Here is a 17372-nt window from a genome sequence, read left to right as displayed (position 1 = left end):
TTTTGTCTCTTCGTAAGGAAAATGTAAACGAAAACATCCTGCCCCAGTGATTGAATACTCATGAATATGTATTGATCATCATCTTTCCTTCACCTATTTATCTTGAAGGAGTACATTTAACCTTGTTTAATGCTTGAACATCTTTATGTTGTATCGCACTGTGAAGGCCTACAATATTGGCTTGCCAGAAAAAGAACCTCTAGTGCTGAATCTTTCTTTTTCACTTTTTTATTTTTTTAATGTTTTGTTTTGCTTTTTTGACTTTTGCTCAACTTTTTCCTAATATCCATCTGTGGAGTCTCCTTGAATTACGATATCATGAAAGATGAGGTTATTCTGGTAGTGCTCCATTTCTGAGATGTGTATATATTTTCTGTATGTCCATGGTAGCTGTCTCTGCCGACTCTCTGGACCTTTTCTTTCATCTGTCTCCCAGTTGGGGTGAGAACTGTGAAATTGAGAAGGTATCATGGTGGGGTCTCTACTACTTTTTTAGTATAATTACTTTTTGAACTCTTCTCTGATCACTGGACCCAATGCGATCCATATAAACTAATGTGGGGGGTTAGGTTGGAAAAGGATTTTGAACTTATCAAAAAAAAAAAAAAAAGGTTGGAAAAGGATTTTGAATATTGAGGCCAAGGGGTTGCATCATGTGATATATGATTACAGCTAGGCACACCGGGGTTAAAATTTTAAAAAGCCCCTCAACCTCAAGATGTGATTTCCTCCCCTGTATGTCTGTATGTAAGTTGCTTTAGTTTTATCTTGAGATCTAGTTGCCTTTACAAGGCATTAACTTTCGATTCTTTATCCCACTCCGGCCTGGTAATTTCCGATTTTATTCGTTGAAGTTCTTCTTTGGGGGAATGTTACGCACCATGATGATGTTCCCGAGTGGTCAATATCAGAGACTGCTGAGGGTCCTTAACTTTATTTTTTGGTGGGTGGAGCCAATGGGTTTGGGGTTACTGAGAGCCGAGAGGCCTTAAGGGAATTGTTTTTATTTATTTATTTATTTTTCATTTGAAAAACTTAAATCGATTAAACTCATCTTATATAATTAACAAACACTCTTTTGAATGAACACTCTTAATTGTCTTCCATTATCGCATCGGCCAAATAATTAGCATGAAATCTTTCATCTCTCAACTATTACAAGTCATTATTAAGATGTCCTTTGCTAACTCATTGATGCAGACCATCCAACAAACTTTTTATTGCAACTGACAATAATTCATGAGTCCGTTTCTGTGATTAGCAAGGAGGAGGAGGATCTAAACCTGAAGATTAGGCTTGGAGAATTATTGTTTTCGTGAACTAGATTTGTATTTCAGCTAGTGTCCTAAAACTAGGTTCATATTAGACAATTGAACCATCAAAACTTGAACCTCCTTGACTACCTTGCTGGGTTTATACCCAAGTTGTCGGACCCAAAATGACACTGTTCAAACCGTGTCCTGGCTAACCTCTGTCCAGCTTCCATTCCTTTTAAAAAATAAAATTGCAGTAACCTCCACTTCTGGGCAACTGCAACTGAATGTCGAAAATTTGAGTTGACAGATTGGTGTTTGACTGCCTTGGAAGTCGGGCTCTATTCATGGGATCATGGAAATTAGGAGGAATCACAAGACTTTGTGCTTCCTTATATTTAAAATCAATTATTTTTATATAATTTATTTGTGAATATATCAATACTCATTTAAAAACGTATTTTAGTTCATCATCGTCTAAAAAGCAAGTCATGAAGTCTGTGCGCGCTTGCAGTAAAAGATACAAGAATAACAATAAATGAACTCTCTTAAACAATAACGGATCTTATTTTTGGAACAGTTTAGAATAATTGAAGATGATATCCAATATTCGAGAGTTACAGTTGTTTTTGTGAGAAATTTCTCAAAGAATGACAAAATTTATTGAGTGCACGTGGTGAAGGCACTGAAGGGCCTACTTTCCTTCTCCTTTCCTGGGTTGAGAACCTTACAGAAATTTCTTGGGAAGAGAGATCTCATTTTCCTTCTCTCCTTCCATAATGTAGGGTTTCGATTTCCACTGCTTTACCTATTTTCCTGATTTTTGAACATTCACACGAGGGTCTGTGAGCTACGGATTAAATATTGGTACAAGCATGACATTTCAGTTCAGGATAAGGAAGTCATGAGGATTTAATTCTCATCCTGCTTGGGACTTGGATCTACTGACCCACTTAAAATTAACTTCAGTAGTTCATGAACATGGACAATGACATGTAGCCTTAACCGTGTGAATATAAAATCACCGATAATTTCCCATAAAATGATTTTTCTTTCATATATTTTATTCTACAAATTCAGCACAGCAGGGTTTTAGGAGGTGTTGGTGATTTGGTTGACATGTTGAGCATTTCAAAAACAAGTAAATGTAAGGTAAGCAACGAAGTTGGAACTCATAACTATGAAAATATGCTCATACTAAAAAAATAAATAAATAAATAAATATTAGAGCATTGTCGGCAAAAGGGTGCTTTTCAGAAATTTAATTTATTGCAGTGACTAGCTAGGTATAGCTAAAGCATGGATACACATTCCTGATAGTTTGCCTCTGCCATAGAACTGAACTAAAAATTTATGATACTTTACTAGGACCCATACCCTGCGAGTGAGAGTATCCCAGTCCAATTAACTGTGTTTGTATTGGCGTACGGTACTGTAAGTTTCAACCTATACATAATAAAAGCAAGCTGTAGGATAGCATCTTATTTTTTTTGTTAATTTTAAGACCCATGACCGACCAATTCTGATAATTAAATCCCATATCTCTACTTCAAATACATATTTTCATGCTAACTTATGTGCTTCTACCCGATTATGATCGCACTCTTATGTCACACTCGCCAAATAAACAATCATGATTGATGGGCGTTGAAGGATTGGAACAATGGTGGATGGGGTCCAAGATTGTAAGGTCTCGTTTGGATAGTGAAATGATATGTGAATATTAATAAAATAATATGGAAATAACATTTGAATTGAGATGTTTTATGGGATTTTAAAAAATGAGAGAGAAAAAGTAGAATCCAAATATTATAAATTAAAATATTATTATAATATAATTTTTTAATATAAATTTTATTTTGAAATTTGAAAAAACTGAATTGATTTTTATGTTTTGTTTAGAAGTTTGAGGAAACTGTAATAATTAGATAAAAAATTTAAAAATTTAAAAATTGAAAAAGTACTTGTATTTATATTTGTATTGTTCGGATATTAAGATAATATGAGATAAAATTAAAGACTTTTGCTATCTAAACTGGGCCTAAATATTAATTGGGGCCATATTGAATTAGATTGAGGACGGGTTGCAAAGGACCACGTAGCCCTTAACAAAGATATATAAATTCTAGGTTGTCCAATGTGAGTCTTATGGGCCTCGCAAAGGGCCTTCGAGTGGTACAGTGAACAACTCGCCCCAATTTTACTGGGCTGTGCAAAACGAGAATGGGTTTAAAAGGCTCACAATTCTCATTTGATATACAAGGAAGATGTGGCCAGAAAATATGTACTTCGGAGAATGGAGAGAGTAGCAAAAGCATGCCGTGGAACATGGTCGATGACGATCCATTGAGCACAAAGGCAAGCAGGAGCTACCTTTTTTTCCTATTTGCACGACAACAAACACACGGAGCAATGTTTTGCTGATATTTGTTACTAGCAACTGATGACTTACTGCTACAGATCGAAATCGCTCTGCCGAAGCAACAGACCAAAACTGACCGACCCTATTCAAGATTAATTTCCTAAGATTTTGAAGTGGATCGCTCTAACATCCGCCGAGCTTAAGATTTATGTATATATAGCCATTGTTGAAACAGTGAGATCAATGGAGGTTGAATTAAGAGTCAATGATTGAGGGCCTTGAGGCCAATTAGACCGATATGTGACCCTACACAATTCGTTCCACTAATTATACCATATTTTGCTTTGGGACGGACTTGTTTTATGTTCTAAATTTCTAATCCCAGCCATTTAATGTGTTTAATTTCTATGGACAACAAAGAGATCGACCAGAGTCTGAAAGAGATGGGCCAGGAAGAAAATGATAACAAGAATAAAGAGACAATACTGATAATGTATTCAAAGTGATGATCAGGCAAAATCAAAAAAATAAAAATAAGTAGTAATACTCCTTCAATAACCAATACAGAAAACTCCCCTCAATAATCTCCCAAAAGAATTCAATCAAATGTAAAGTATATAGTCCCAAATACAAGTACCAAGTTCCATAATCTGGTGAGGCTACAATGATATATGGCCGGTAAATATATATATATATATATATATATTTATATATAGAGAGAGAGAGAGAGAGGCGAAAGAGATCGATAATGCGGAAATAAAGCAGAGCAGCCTGAGAGATGGATCGATCTAAAGCACCGACCAGAGGAGAACCCACCCAAAGATCAAACTTCCTACCACCTTCTGAACGGATGATATCTTCTCAATTCCACTCTGCAATGCACCATGCAAATTAAGCTTTTTAATCGATAGGATGTATATAGAAGATCACTAACAGAAAAATGAGAACATTTCAGCACATGAGAGGTTGGCCAGCCCTGACTCTATTATTTACACTCGTGAAAACTTATCACCTTAGTGATCAGTAATAAAAGATTATATATTGATATTCTGAAAAATTATTTAGAGCAAGAACGAATGAACAATGAAAATCAGAAGTCTTTTTTACTCTTCCTTTTAGGTTAAGGTCTTATAGACAGTGAAATCAATTCACTTCATGCTTCTTCCATGAGTATATTTTTTGTTACTCGATACAAGTGTGCAACCCAAAATGGGTGGCCACAAAAAACTGGTTTTGATTGATTGGATTTTCTGATATGTCGTTTACTAGAACACTCAGAACTGCTGCTTTTGGAAGCCACTGACCAGTAAACTGTCACCGAGGTGCATTTCATCAGAGTGCAAACTGAGAAAAATAATGAAAGAAACGGAAACTTACGCCGTTGACCTGGGCTGGTGCGGGAGAGCTAGCTGCCTTGCTGGGCCCTGGAGCTCCCGTGGGCGGAACGGACAGACTCGGTGCCAAGGGAGAAAGAGCAGGAGCTTTCACCTTGTCCTTGCTCGGTGCGGGAGCCGGAGCCGTGGTGGGAACCATAGGGGGAGCTGCGAATGGAGCTGGTGGAGGGGTTGCTGGGGGTGGAGGAGTTGCAGGGGCTGGAGGAGGGGTTGCCGGTGGAGGAGATGCCGGAGGGGGAGATGCTGGAGGTGGACTGGCCGGGGGAGGAGATGCTGGAGGTGGACTGGCTGGGGGAGGAGTCACCGGAGGAGGAGAGCTTACCGGGGGAGGTGAAGCTGGAGGGGGAGTGCTGACCGGAGGTGGACTTGACGGCGGAGGTGTGGTGACAGCCGGAGGTGGTGTGGTGGTCGTGGTGGGTGGTGGAGTAACTGCGGGAGGACTAGTCTGCGTCGGTGGGGCGGGAGTCGAGCTGGGAGGCGTAGCCGGAGATTGGCCGCTAACGCCGGCGATCACAATGCACGCGAAACCAAAGAAGAGAATTGCCTTCCGACTCATCAGTTCTCTGATCATGCTTACCACTCCCTGCTTTACTGCGTGCAGATGCAGTGCTGGCAGTAGTACTGCAGTGTAAGAGCGAGTATAAAGTTTTATAAAGTTGTAACTTTGTGTGTGTTTGAGATTGAGAGGGAAAATGGGAGGGGATTAAATAGGCGTCGTGCAAAGGCAAAGGTTAGGGGCTTAGGGCCACTCGGATCCCTACACGTAAGAAGGGAAGGTCCGGATTCGTTCGTCCACGTAGGCTGATCGTCCCTACCAAACATATCCGATGGTGGCCCCCATCTGGTGGGAGATTGCGTTTCGGAGTGCCACGTTGCATCGTCTTTTTTATGGTATCCATATTTTATCGGACTTTTTAACCTTGTCAGGTACGGGTGAAAAAGAAGACAGGTTATTTAACCCAAAAAGAGGAGAAATAAGAGGAAAAAAAGAAAAAACATGACAGGTGATGCCGTGGGACCCTTCATGTGTTGTTGGAAGGTTGAAATCAAATCATACTAGGTTCAGCTCATTATTTACAGCACCATGCTGCCTTTGTCTCGGATTGTGTTTTTTCTTTTATTTTTATTTTTTGAAAATAAAACATATATAATCAAGCTTTTCATTTCACATATTGAAATTTGAATGCTCTATAGTTAGTTACCCATGGATAGGTTGCTCGATGGAAGTAGCCATTTCGGATTTAATGTACATAAATTGTGGTTACGTTTTGTGGCTGAGGTATACTAAATGTCTCCTTGTTTTGGTGAGCTTGGCATTAAGTGTGAGTTGAGGAGCATTAGGAACTTTGCAACACTTCGGATTAAGGTTGTCACCGAAGAAGCTGGTCGGTCCGTTTTGATTGTTATGACAATCATAGGGCTGGTGGGCAACCCATCTTTTATTGGAGAAGATGTTGAGATTTATTGTTCTCAACAATCTTGATTGGGCTCCCAATTATGGGCTTTTTGGAATAGGTTAAAAATCGGTTGTATTTGAATAGTGAGCCGATTTCAAATATTTTGTGAATAATAATAATAAAATATTAAATAATAATAAAAAATATATAAAATAATAATAAAATAATAAATAATATTGAAGTGCTGGGAGAATATTCAACTACCCAAATGGATGTGCATGCTTCCATAGTGATTATGTATTTTTTATTGTTATATGCCCTTAGTTAATACCAGGCTTGATGATATGTTACTACAACAAAGTTTTCACATCTGAGTGCAAATTGTACAGCTTCTTGTTTTATTTTGAGGGGAAGTTGTTTTAATTCCGCAGGCTTTATCTTTAGGCTGTGTTTGATTAGTTGAGTGATCTCAATCCATCTCAAATTAATTACTTTTTTAATTTTTCATAAAAAAGTTAAATTTATCTCAACATATTTTATATATTTATATACATATTTCAACTTATTTATATTCAAACATAACCCAATGAGATTTATAAAATATTAATATTTATAAATCATTTAAGATCATCTTAACATCAAATGAAAAAATTAAGTCCCAGTGCTTAACAGAAGTTTAAAGACAATTTTTAAGATAATACCTATTTATAAAAATAACTTTTGGTATTTCCGAGGCTATTGTTTTATGAGTAATGCTACATATAATTATAGAGTGTACAAATGTCATGTAATCGTTTTAAAAAAAATGAGATCTAATATTAAAAATTTAATTTTTTTTATATAAATTTCATATTTTTTTATTTTTTTAAAATAATTATGAAATTATAATTTTTCTTATTTTATAATACTATAATCCTCATTTGAAAACAGTGATGAGTGATCAAGGTGAAACGCTTAGTGGGACCTGCCTTTGCATGGTATGCAACTTATAATAGCAGCTGTGATCTGTACACCAAGCGTCGGAATAACACAGAGCCGTCGAAATTAGTTGGGATGATGCAGCACGGCCAAAAATAAAAAAATAAAAAACAAAAACAAAAAGGTGTGGGCCTTATGAGCTGTCACGCACGCTGGCGCATTAAGGTTATCTTATAAAAAAAAAAAAAAAAGGTAAACTGAAATGAAAATTCATCTCTATTTTTACAATAGATTATATAATTAATTTTTAAAGACCAAAATTAATTTTATTAAAAAGAATTAACATTTTTGAGTATATAATTTTATATTAAATTTTTTAAACAAAATTGTGATGATGATCTCCACAGTGCATGTAGCTCCCAAGAGTGAACTCAAATATATATATATATATATATATATATATTATATATATGAGAAAATTTGAAGTAAAGCTGTGTGTCGTACCATAATGTTATTGAGGACAGCTAAAATAAAGGTGGGTCCCGGAGCCCAAATCAACGTAGAGAAGAAGCAATAGGGACCCATTTAGGGTTAACGGTCCTGTCGATGTTTACTGGTTAGCCTCTTCCTGTTGGCCCATTTATTTCTAATGCTCACAATGACCTCTCCCCCACCAATTGAGCTGACTTTTATCTCATTTCGAATTTTCAACTCACAACGCACATTTACAAAATTTTATCAGCCGTGTTAAAGCAGATCCTTTACGGGTCAGTCTCAATCACGAGGCCAACTACTATAATATGATGACTTATCATTATATCTGTAACACATTTCTTCTGGTATGTTCCACTCGTTAATTTGAGATAGATGAAAACCAAACAGTTTGCATTTAAGACCTTTAAATATAATAGAGATAAACGCTAGTCTTATATATAATAAGACGACTATTATAATCACAAATGGATAAGATAAAATTAAATTTACAAATTAATTTGATTTCGTATGATATGTTAGATTTATTTTATAAATAATAATAAATATTGTGAAATCTATTTCATATATTCATTGAGTAATGTTACATACAGTCGTGAAGTGCGCAAGCACCATATAATTACTTTGAAAATGAATTGAATTTATTATTAAAAAATTAATTTTTTTTTAAACGTAAGTTTCATATTTATTTATTTTTTTAAAAATGATTATGCGGCGCTTACACACTTAGAACTGTAACTATCATTTCTCATATTCATTTCGCTCTCCCATTTGAGGCACTAAGTAAATATCACACTTTCTATCTATCACTTAAATCATTTTTATTTAAAAAAAAATGAAAATTTAAATATTGGCGAGTAATTCATCTCATTATAGTGGGATGAATATATAGGAATTCCTGATATTAAACCCACTACTCTTTTTGAGTTCATCCAATCTAATTGGGAGTGACCGAAAAGTTATCTAAAAAGCCGAAACTTGTAGTTGCACGGATTCGTTAATTAATGATATAACAACTACCAAGGAAACATGGCCAGCCTTCATTATAGAGCAAGGAAGAATACATATTGATACAGTTCCTTCCACTCGCTTTTCCTTGAAGATTGGATTGATCTCTCTAATATGGGCCGCCACTATTTTTGTTGCTTTATGCTATTTTGTTGAAGCTGTAGAAGAAAGCCCACTTTATAACCCTAGTTCATTATTTAAAATTTATTACACCAGGCTAGAAAAGTGAAAGGGAATGAAATCTTGGCCCAGAACATTTGGAAGAATTACGGTCCATTTAACCTGAGCCGGGCCTCACAATAAACAAACATCGGCCCACAATGGAAGATGCATGACCCCAAGCATAAATTGCAATTGCTAAATGATTGGGCCCACTAGTATTTACAGCCCAAAGAAAAGGAGAATCTGACCCAAAAGATTGGTTATATTCGTAATTATGTTGATCAGGAAAAGCTAAGAAGTGAGAAATCGTCTGGCGGGCTCAGAATTGTCTCGTCACGTTTGTCTCTCTCTCGCTCGCTCGCTCACTTCCAGACTTCCGGTCTATCTCTTCACGGAGCAAACGGCATGGCGACCTCTCTTGGCCTTGGGCTCTTCTCTACATCCCTCTCCAGCAAAACGGCTTCTCTGACGGTCAAACCCTCGTGGTCATCCTCCTCTCCAATCCTCCATCCTCACCAGGTTCCTGCTAACCTGCGCACGGTGCGCACGGTGACCTACGCCACCGTTTCCAACGAAGCGCCCGGAAAGCGTGCACCCAGAGGCATCATGAAGCCACGACGTGTCTCGCCCGAGATGCAAGACCTCGTTGGGGTCCCCGAGATTTCTCGCACCCAGGCTCTCAAGCAGATTTGGGCCCATATTAAGGAACACAATCTTCAGGTTTAATCGAAAAGTTTCTTTTTTTTCCCTTTTAATTTCTCCTTCATTTGAAGTAGTTGTTACTTTTGGACCCCTTCTTGCGGGTTTGAAATGGCTTTCGTTTATTGCGGTTTTAGATGGGGTTTATATTTGGATAAGGCTTTGCTGGTGCGAATGAAATGTGTGTTAAGTAACTTAAGTTGTTCTTGTTGTGCCTCATCTTGTTTGCTATTTTCTTAAAAAGCTTTTTGCATTTGAAATGTTTGGACTTAATGCGGTTTTACATGGCATTTTATCTTTGGATAAGGTTCTGCCGCGAGAAGAACTCTGGATAGTGGTTGGTGGTGCTGAAGTAATCTGATCTGTATATATCTAGATTTCCTCTTTTGGGGTTTCAGATGGGTCTATGCATTTGGATAAGGCTTTGCTGGCGTGAGTGTGAAACATGTGTGTTATGTTTGTGGTTATGCCTCTGAAGCGTTATGTGTGTTTGATGTGGGTTTTGGTTTTCTTTTTATTTTTTCCTCTTTGTTCTTTCGGGTTTTAGTTGGGTCTCCATTCTTGGATTACTTCTCTTGGCGTAAGTTAAATTAGGCTTTGATGCTGCTCTGACTTGGGTTTTTGTTGGGGATATTTATGGTTGTATAAGTTATGTTGGAGATGGAAGGTGAGGTAAGTTGTTAATCTGGTGCTGTTTTTTCATCTTTTAAACTAAGACTTTAGTTTTGAAATCATTTTGTGTGTTTGGTTTGGGTAAGGGCGTGTAATAGAACATAAAAGATATGGATGTAAGTGAATCTCTGTTGCTACTATTTTAGTTTGGTTCTCCCAATCTTTTATATGGGTGTATCAGCTTGTTTGAGGCTGGTTTTGGTATCAGATGTGCATTTTTGAGCATCTCACTTACAGCGAGTACTTCTCTAGTTGTGTGGCAATTGGCAAAGGTCTGAGCCCTCTCCCTGATAGGCTGTTTGAGGCTGGTTTAAAATGTTTTGTAATTCTTGCCAGCAGTCTACAAGGATGTACATTTGCTTATACATAAAAAATAATTGTCATGGCTTTGAAAGCTTGTTCTTCACATCTGAGCTGTCAGTAATGACTTCGGCAAAAAAGAGGAAATTTAAATTAGTTGAAGACGTACTGTTGTTAATGTTCCAAACAGATTCCTCTCTGGTGATGGGTTCACTAATACCGTGTTTAAAATTTCTCTGTTTTTTGCATCAATGTAGATTGCTAACATGAAATGTCATCTGTGCTATGTCTATGTTACGTCGCTGTAATTCGTTGGTGACTTGGTCATTTATCTTTATTCTTTTAGGACCCTGAAAACAAGAGGATCATAATTTGCGATGAGAAGCTGAAGAAGATATTTGGAGGGAAAGAGCGGATTGGGTTTCTCGAGATTGCAGGGTTGATTAGTCCTCACTTTCTCAAGTGAAACCAAGCATTCAAGAGGAACAAAGATGGTCTTAAGTGAAAGTGTTATGATATGAAGCTAATCTTTTGCGCTTGATGGCTGTGTTTAGGTTGATGATACGCCACTCTTTGCAACTTCGGTAGCGTTTTCAGTCTTGTGAGTATTTCAGGAGCTTTTAGTTCCAGGTTCTAGATACTTAGGCTTCTACTGCAATGTGAACTGTGAGGCAAGTTTTCGTTTTGTTCCACATCTTAATCTTTGGTGGAATTATATATAAATGAATTGGATTTTGGTAAATGTTCCCGTGTTATATGCTTGTGTGCGCCTTATGTAAAACTTGTTGCGCCTACTGAATCTATTCTGGCCCTGCTGGAGTTGAGACTTCCCCCAACGCCCAAACACATTTGCTTCTTACTCCTGGAATTTGGAACTGAAACATTGAGCAATATGTACGATACAGGGTGACTCTCTCTCTCTCTCGTGAGTTTTTAACAGAACAATGAAATGAACTTGAAGTAGTAAATTAGGTCCTTTACCAGCACTGGTCCAAGATTTATCAGTAACAGAACGGAAATCTCGCCAGTCTTGGAGAAAAAAACGTCTGATGGAAAGAAAAATTAAAGAAAATTATGCGAAGTGAATTTAGGGATGAGGTTAGCCCACCTTAAATTGCTTAATGCTTACTCAACGGTGGAGAAGTTTGTATTTGACTTAAAATCTGTTTAAAAAAAGAAAAATTACAAAAATTGGCGTCTCCTTTTTCTTGGATTTACTATCATCAACTCAAACAGTGAAGATCAATAACGAAGTCGAGAATGTGCAGCTCAAGAAATTCAGTTATGGCAGCTTGATCCCATCATTCATCAAACTCTATTATCTGTACCTTTCTCTATTTAATCCTCTCCTCCTCCCGAGAGAGAGAGAGAGAGAGAGAGAGAGAGAGAACGCGTATTCTACTACTATTATGTGATAAAAATATTTATCAGAAAAATCATTTGTCAGTCAACCTGCAAAGGGTTTTGTTTCTCTAGAAATCTTGGGGAAGCAGATCATCTCCTGCCTCTTTTGCATTCAGGGAGAAGATGTCAACAGGTGCATTGATGGAGCAAACCGTATTGTGCTTAAACCTATCGTTTGAAGAACCTTTTTGGTGGTCAAGATAAATTACGATAACAGTAATATCATCATGAAAATGACGCCTTATTCCCTTTTCAATTTTCTTCAAGTCACCATATCTCATCTCTTTTTTCTTTGCAGCCTCCTGAACGGCAGCTCTGATCAATCTCTTAGCGATGCCCTGCATATAATAAATCTAATGAATGGACCGTGTCTGAATCACACGTAGTCAAACCCCAATAGTAGCTGTCGATTACAGTTGGGGAAAAGAATAACTGTTGAAAAAAAAGTGGGGGAGACAGAGACAGAGACAGAGACAGAGACAGAGATAGAGATAGAGACGGAGACAGAGCCAGACAGAGAGAGATATGGGAACTCACAGCTCTTGGGTTTTTGAAGACAATATCTACTGCTGCTTCATCACTTAACTGTTCCCAGAGGCCATCTGATGCAAATATCAGGAATAAATCCTGTGACTTGAGCTTTCTAAAAAGGATTGAGGGCTCTGCTGTCATTACTGGTCGCTTCAAAGGAACGGGGTTTCCAAATTGCTGGAAAATTGGGTCTCTGTTAAACTCAGGTCTTTTCAGATAAGCATCACCGATAGATCTTGACACCTGAAAGGAAAAAAAAAAATAGAATAAAAAATAAATTATAACAGCTTAACAGCTTCCTTCATCAAATTATCATCTAATATTTGAAGGTAAAAACAGCCAGCCAGCAAGAATACACACTTCACGAAATATTAAGTTCCACATGACCGACAAAGTTGAACAGGAAGAAACCAAGTTAAACTCCCTTAGATCTTAGTACCATGCTCCATGAGGTCTTCATGTACATCTCATGCATAGAAGACAGAGTACTTAACTTCACTGCATGAGATGCTGGAATCGGCAGAGACAAATGCAACAGATATAGCATGATATGGATATAACTGACAAAAATAGTTATGCAAGAACAGGGTTGGGGCAATTGTTCATGCATATAATGCTTTTGGCTAAGACTACAGACGTGCGGCCAACGATTACCCACCGCATCAGCTTCTAACCACTTCAACATATAACAGAAATTGAAGCAAAACTAGAGTGTTACACCGTAGTCTGCCTTTGCCAACATCTAAACGGGAACTCTCTCTCTCTCTCTCTCTCTCTGTCTGCATGTATGAAGAAAATTCAAAGAAAGTACTGAAAACAGTATCATTTTATCTGGCCTCAGCAAAATTCAAGTTTTATTCTATGCTGCAACACAATTGCTTAAATAAAAAAGACTACTACTAATAAGAACTCAAATACAAGTAAACTACTTGATACTATCAGGAAACAGAACAACTGTATCACAAGTACTCCCACCGTACCTGAATTATTCCCTTAACCCTCCATACTCCACGGCAATACACAACGATATGTGAATCATCTGGATGAAGTGCTTCCAGCTCCTTCCTCACCTCCTCGACTGCGACATTATGATCATTCGACAACCGTTCTGCCACAACCGAATTCTTGGCACTCTCCGTAGCTATCCGGCCAAGAACTGCTCTCGAGTCCCCGAGATTTGCAACATACAATTCATCGTTTGAAATTGCACCAACAAGACAGCATGACCCTACTGAAGCAATTTGTGGCCGTGCTGGCAATGTTCGCTTTACCAAATGCAAAAATTCCTCCTCAGTGGCGTGAAATGCATTCTTTATTACATCCACCGATAATCCACCTTGTTCAGTAGCAAATTCTACAATCACAACAACAAACTGAGAAAGAGACAGATTAAGGTGTCCTAATGCAACCAGGCAAGTTCAAAACGTCCCTTTGTTAGCCATGAAAGCAAAGGAAAATAATGGGAAAGCAAACCCAATTCGAGTTAACATAAATACTTTATATACATGCACAAAAATAAGTAGAATCCGTTTTGTTACAGTGTCAAAACTCAAAAATTCATTAAATTGTTTTTTCTTTAATATAATACTCGTTATTGGTCGTAAATTCTCTCACAAGTCACACACAAAACGGAGCCTATGTTCCCAGGGTAAAGACTTCCCATAGACCTATGAATCAATCATAAAAGTGCCAACTCAACCGATCAAAAATATATTCAATACATTCAAACAAGTATGTGAAGTTCTCTACTTTGCTCGGATCCTCGACAACCAAAAATTTCACACAAGGACAAAAACAAAAAGCATCTATTCAAGTGCTTTCATTTCCCTCCTGCACCAACCAAACGAAACCTTATCAAACCAAGCGATCCACATGAAACACGTTTTTTTGTAAAGAACTCTTTCTGATAAATTTAACAAAGATATATTGGGATTTTGGGGGAGAATATACTGTGCAAATAAGGAAAGAGGCGCTTGTTGACGAATATGGAAGCCTCAGGGCCACCGTGGCCGTCGTAGACGCCGACGTAGGTAGCGGAGGGCGAGCTGAAGACCTGGCTATGGTCTTCAAGACTTGAATTGGCCTGGATTACCGCGATGGAGTAGTCCCCATAAGCATGGGGCTTGAGGTCCTTGTGCCAGAGAAGCCCATCGCCGCCCCCGCCACCGGAGCCACAGCCCCGCCAACCAAAAAAGCAGCGTTCCAGCGGTCTGCAACACGAACGAAACATCATACTCGTCCCCTCTGTATGTCTCTGTTTCTTTGCCTTGCCCCCAGAAGAAAAGGCTTCTGACTTCTGTGTCTCTGTTGTTTTAGTTGGGTTTGTGAGATTGGGATGGAAAAGCTAAAGAGGCAGAGAGAGATAGAGAAAAGAGAAGGAGAGCGAGCACAGCGTGGGATAAGGAGAAAGCAAAGTCGTGGGGGTGGGGGTTAATACCGCGTCAAGAGGAAGAAAGGAAGCAGACCGATGAATGAATGAATGACCGATTGACGCTTTTATACTCTACGCGTAGCGAGTAATCCATCATATAATTATACAACACATAAATATCGTACAGTCATTTTAAAATAAGATAAAATTTATTTTTAAAATATTAATTTATTTTTATATAAATTTTATATTAATTTATTTTTATAAAATGACTGTACGATACTTATACAATTACAACTACAAAATCATTTGTCTTTATACTCTACGCGTTATTTAGAAGTGCGTTTTTCGCTTTCCCATATCTTGCCGCACAGAGACACATTAATGATACATACGAGGGGGAAGTCTGTGGCATTAATTGATTAATAATAGTATATTATTATTATTATTTTAAAAAAGAATGGAAAAAGGAAAAAGAATTATGCAGAGACGATTTCCAAGATTGAGAAAAAGAGAAAAGGAAAAGAGTTTGATGGATGAGCACAAGCGCAATGACATGGCTTCGTTTGCAATCACAATTTTTCTCAACTCATTTTAACTTATCATTATAATTTTTTTAAATTTTAATATAAAATATAATAAACAATTTAACTTTTTCAAATCTTAAAATAATAATAATAATAATAAATAATATTCTAATAATATTTTATTATCTCAACTCAACTCAACTCAACTCAATTCAACTCACTTCAACATCCAAACGTAACCTAAAAAGACGATAGAATCTCAATGGAATGGGAATCTGTGTGGCGGCATATGAAGAGCGGTGACGAGAGCTGGCAATGGCAGTATTCAGAGGATGCATATTCAAAGTCATATTCATAGTCGTAGTCGTAGTCCATTTTCCAATTATATCACTTTCATTTCTCTTTCTTTTTAAGTTTTTATATATTTTATAAGACTATGATTATTCAAACACCGTTCACATTCATCTTCTGCCTATTCATTTTTTTTAATTGAAAATATTCTAATTTTATTGATAATTCTGATAATGGTATATTAACCATACTACAGGAACAGACGACCCAACATTTCTATTGACAACAACGAATTGGGTAACCACACACTTTGACCATAAGAATAAAGTTTCTTTGGAAACTTATTAATGCGGAAGGTACGTGATAATCTTTAGTATCAACTATATAAGTTATCTTTTTTTATTATTATTCTTTAAATATGGATTAAAATTTTAAAAACATGATCTTCTTGCATAATCTATACAAAAATAAATTTAATCAGCTAACGTAATTATGTAATTTTATTACAAATAAATTCAATTTTATAAAAATTGACTCGAAGTTAAGCTCATAAAAATTTAATCGTATACAATAATCGTAACGAAAAGTCAAGCTCAAAAATTCTGAACCAGAATATCTAGATTATGCAATAAGGTCATGTTCTATAATTTTTAATCCATATTCAAATAGCAAAAGATAAAAATAATTAAATAGTAAAATAGTAGTAAAGAATGTGTATGAAGTATCATTATGCTAAATGTATTAATATGTTGATTTTCAAACAATAGTTATAAAAAAATTATACAATAAATAATATCTTTACACACCATATATTTTTGTATTATTTGATGTAAAATAAAACATTTTAATCATTTGAGAGTGTAGAAGGAATAATCTTCAAAGAAGAGAATAGACCAACTAAAGACGACTTTTTGTGCGTTGGGACACTGATTTCCAAATATCTCATCCTGAGATTGGAAAGGAACACGTTATTTGCAACGAGGGATTGCTTTAGCCATTATTCACTTTTATATTTTATATTTAATTTTTTCTTTTCATACGCTGCGAAGTAATAAATAATAATTGATAAAAATATACTTTTATTTATAATTAAATAATTATTTTAATTAATTACTATTTATTATACCACAACCCTGAAAAAAAAAATGTCAGATATAAAATGTGTGAATAAATAATAATTAATATATAACAAAATCCTTTACAATTTTTGTGGGTCAATCTCATAATCTTATACTTCATTTTACGCGCCTCTAAGTGGGCCTTAGTTGGCCCAATTATCTAGCCAACCCTTTAAGAAAGATTGGGTCATCCAAGGTAACTGTGTTTTATCCATTTATTTGATTGGAGATTAGAGTATTGGTATTGAACTCATCAAATTAGTATCAATTTTAAAATTTGATAAATTTGAGTTTAAAATCATTACATTGAATTCAGTATATACTAAAATCTTTAATTTTGAACTACAGTATATTTAAATTTATCTTTAAATTTGAAAACTAACTGTTCAAACTCTATAACCATTATTTTATTTACTTAAATAATTATTTCTTAATTTTGAGCCACAATATATTTAAGTTGAAAATTAATAATT

The 17372-nt window shown here is 36.3% G+C and overlaps 3 protein-coding genes across 3 annotated transcripts; 1 reads left to right on the top strand and 2 right to left on the bottom strand.

Annotated features, from left to right (window-relative positions):
* Positions 1–4233: 4233 nt before the first annotated feature.
* Positions 4234–5672, bottom strand: LOC109014198 (classical arabinogalactan protein 9-like). Its single transcript, XM_018996558.2, has 2 exons — positions 4993–5672; positions 4234–4487 (listed from the first exon to the last, which is right to left on the bottom strand). Exons 1-2 carry the CDS (start codon positions 5578–5580, stop codon positions 4404–4406), a joined length of 672 nt encoding a protein of 223 aa, XP_018852103.1. The 5' UTR covers positions 5581–5672; the 3' UTR covers positions 4234–4403.
* Positions 5673–9284: 3612 nt separating this feature from the next.
* Positions 9285–11451, top strand: LOC109014199 (zinc finger CCCH domain-containing protein 44-like). The gene is made up of 2 exons (XM_018996559.2): positions 9285–9706; positions 11004–11451. Exons 1-2 carry the CDS (start codon positions 9392–9394, stop codon positions 11121–11123), a joined length of 435 nt encoding a protein of 144 aa, XP_018852104.1. The 5' UTR covers positions 9285–9391; the 3' UTR covers positions 11124–11451.
* Positions 11452–11848: 397 nt separating this feature from the next.
* Positions 11849–15061, bottom strand: LOC109014197 (probable protein phosphatase 2C 63). The gene is made up of 4 exons (XM_018996557.2): positions 14543–15061; positions 13573–13946; positions 12599–12835; positions 11849–12399 (listed from the first exon to the last, which is right to left on the bottom strand). Exons 1-4 carry the CDS (start codon positions 14823–14825, stop codon positions 12130–12132), a joined length of 1164 nt encoding a protein of 387 aa, XP_018852102.1. The 5' UTR covers positions 14826–15061; the 3' UTR covers positions 11849–12129.
* Between the last annotated feature and the right edge of the window lie 2311 nt (positions 15062–17372).

Source organism: Juglans regia, chromosome 16 (assembly GCF_001411555.2).
Source record: "Juglans regia cultivar Chandler chromosome 16, Walnut 2.0, whole genome shotgun sequence".
NCBI classification, from domain to species: Eukaryota; Viridiplantae; Streptophyta; class Magnoliopsida; order Fagales; family Juglandaceae; genus Juglans; species Juglans regia.
Note: the sequence above shows the minus strand (reverse complement) of the source record. Positions and strands in the feature narration are given on the sequence as shown.

Excerpts from the sequence above, each read along its gene's own strand:
- LOC109014198 (XM_018996558.2), bottom strand. The coding sequence starts at position 5,580 with ATGATCAGAGAACTGATGAGTCGGAAGGCAATTCTCTTCTTTGGTTTC. Across the intron at positions 4,488-4,992 it reads CACCAGCCCAGGTCAACGGC|AGTGGAATTGAGAAGATATC; the intron begins GTAAGTTTCCGT and ends GGTGCATTGCAG.
- LOC109014199 (XM_018996559.2), top strand. The coding sequence starts at position 9,392 with ATGGCGACCTCTCTTGGCCTTGGGCTCTTCTCTACATCCCTCTCCAGC. Across the intron at positions 9,707-11,003 it reads TTAAGGAACACAATCTTCAG|GACCCTGAAAACAAGAGGAT; the intron begins GTTTAATCGAAA and ends TTATTCTTTTAG.
- LOC109014197 (XM_018996557.2), bottom strand. The coding sequence starts at position 14,825 with ATGATGTTTCGTTCGTGTTGCAGACCGCTGGAACGCTGCTTTTTTGGT. Across the intron at positions 12,836-13,572 it reads GGGTTAAGGGAATAATTCAG|GTGTCAAGATCTATCGGTGA; the intron begins GTACGGTGGGAG and ends TTTTCCTTTCAG. Across the intron at positions 12,400-12,598 it reads TCTTCAAAAACCCAAGAGCT|GGCATCGCTAAGAGATTGAT; the intron begins GTGAGTTCCCAT and ends TATTATATGCAG.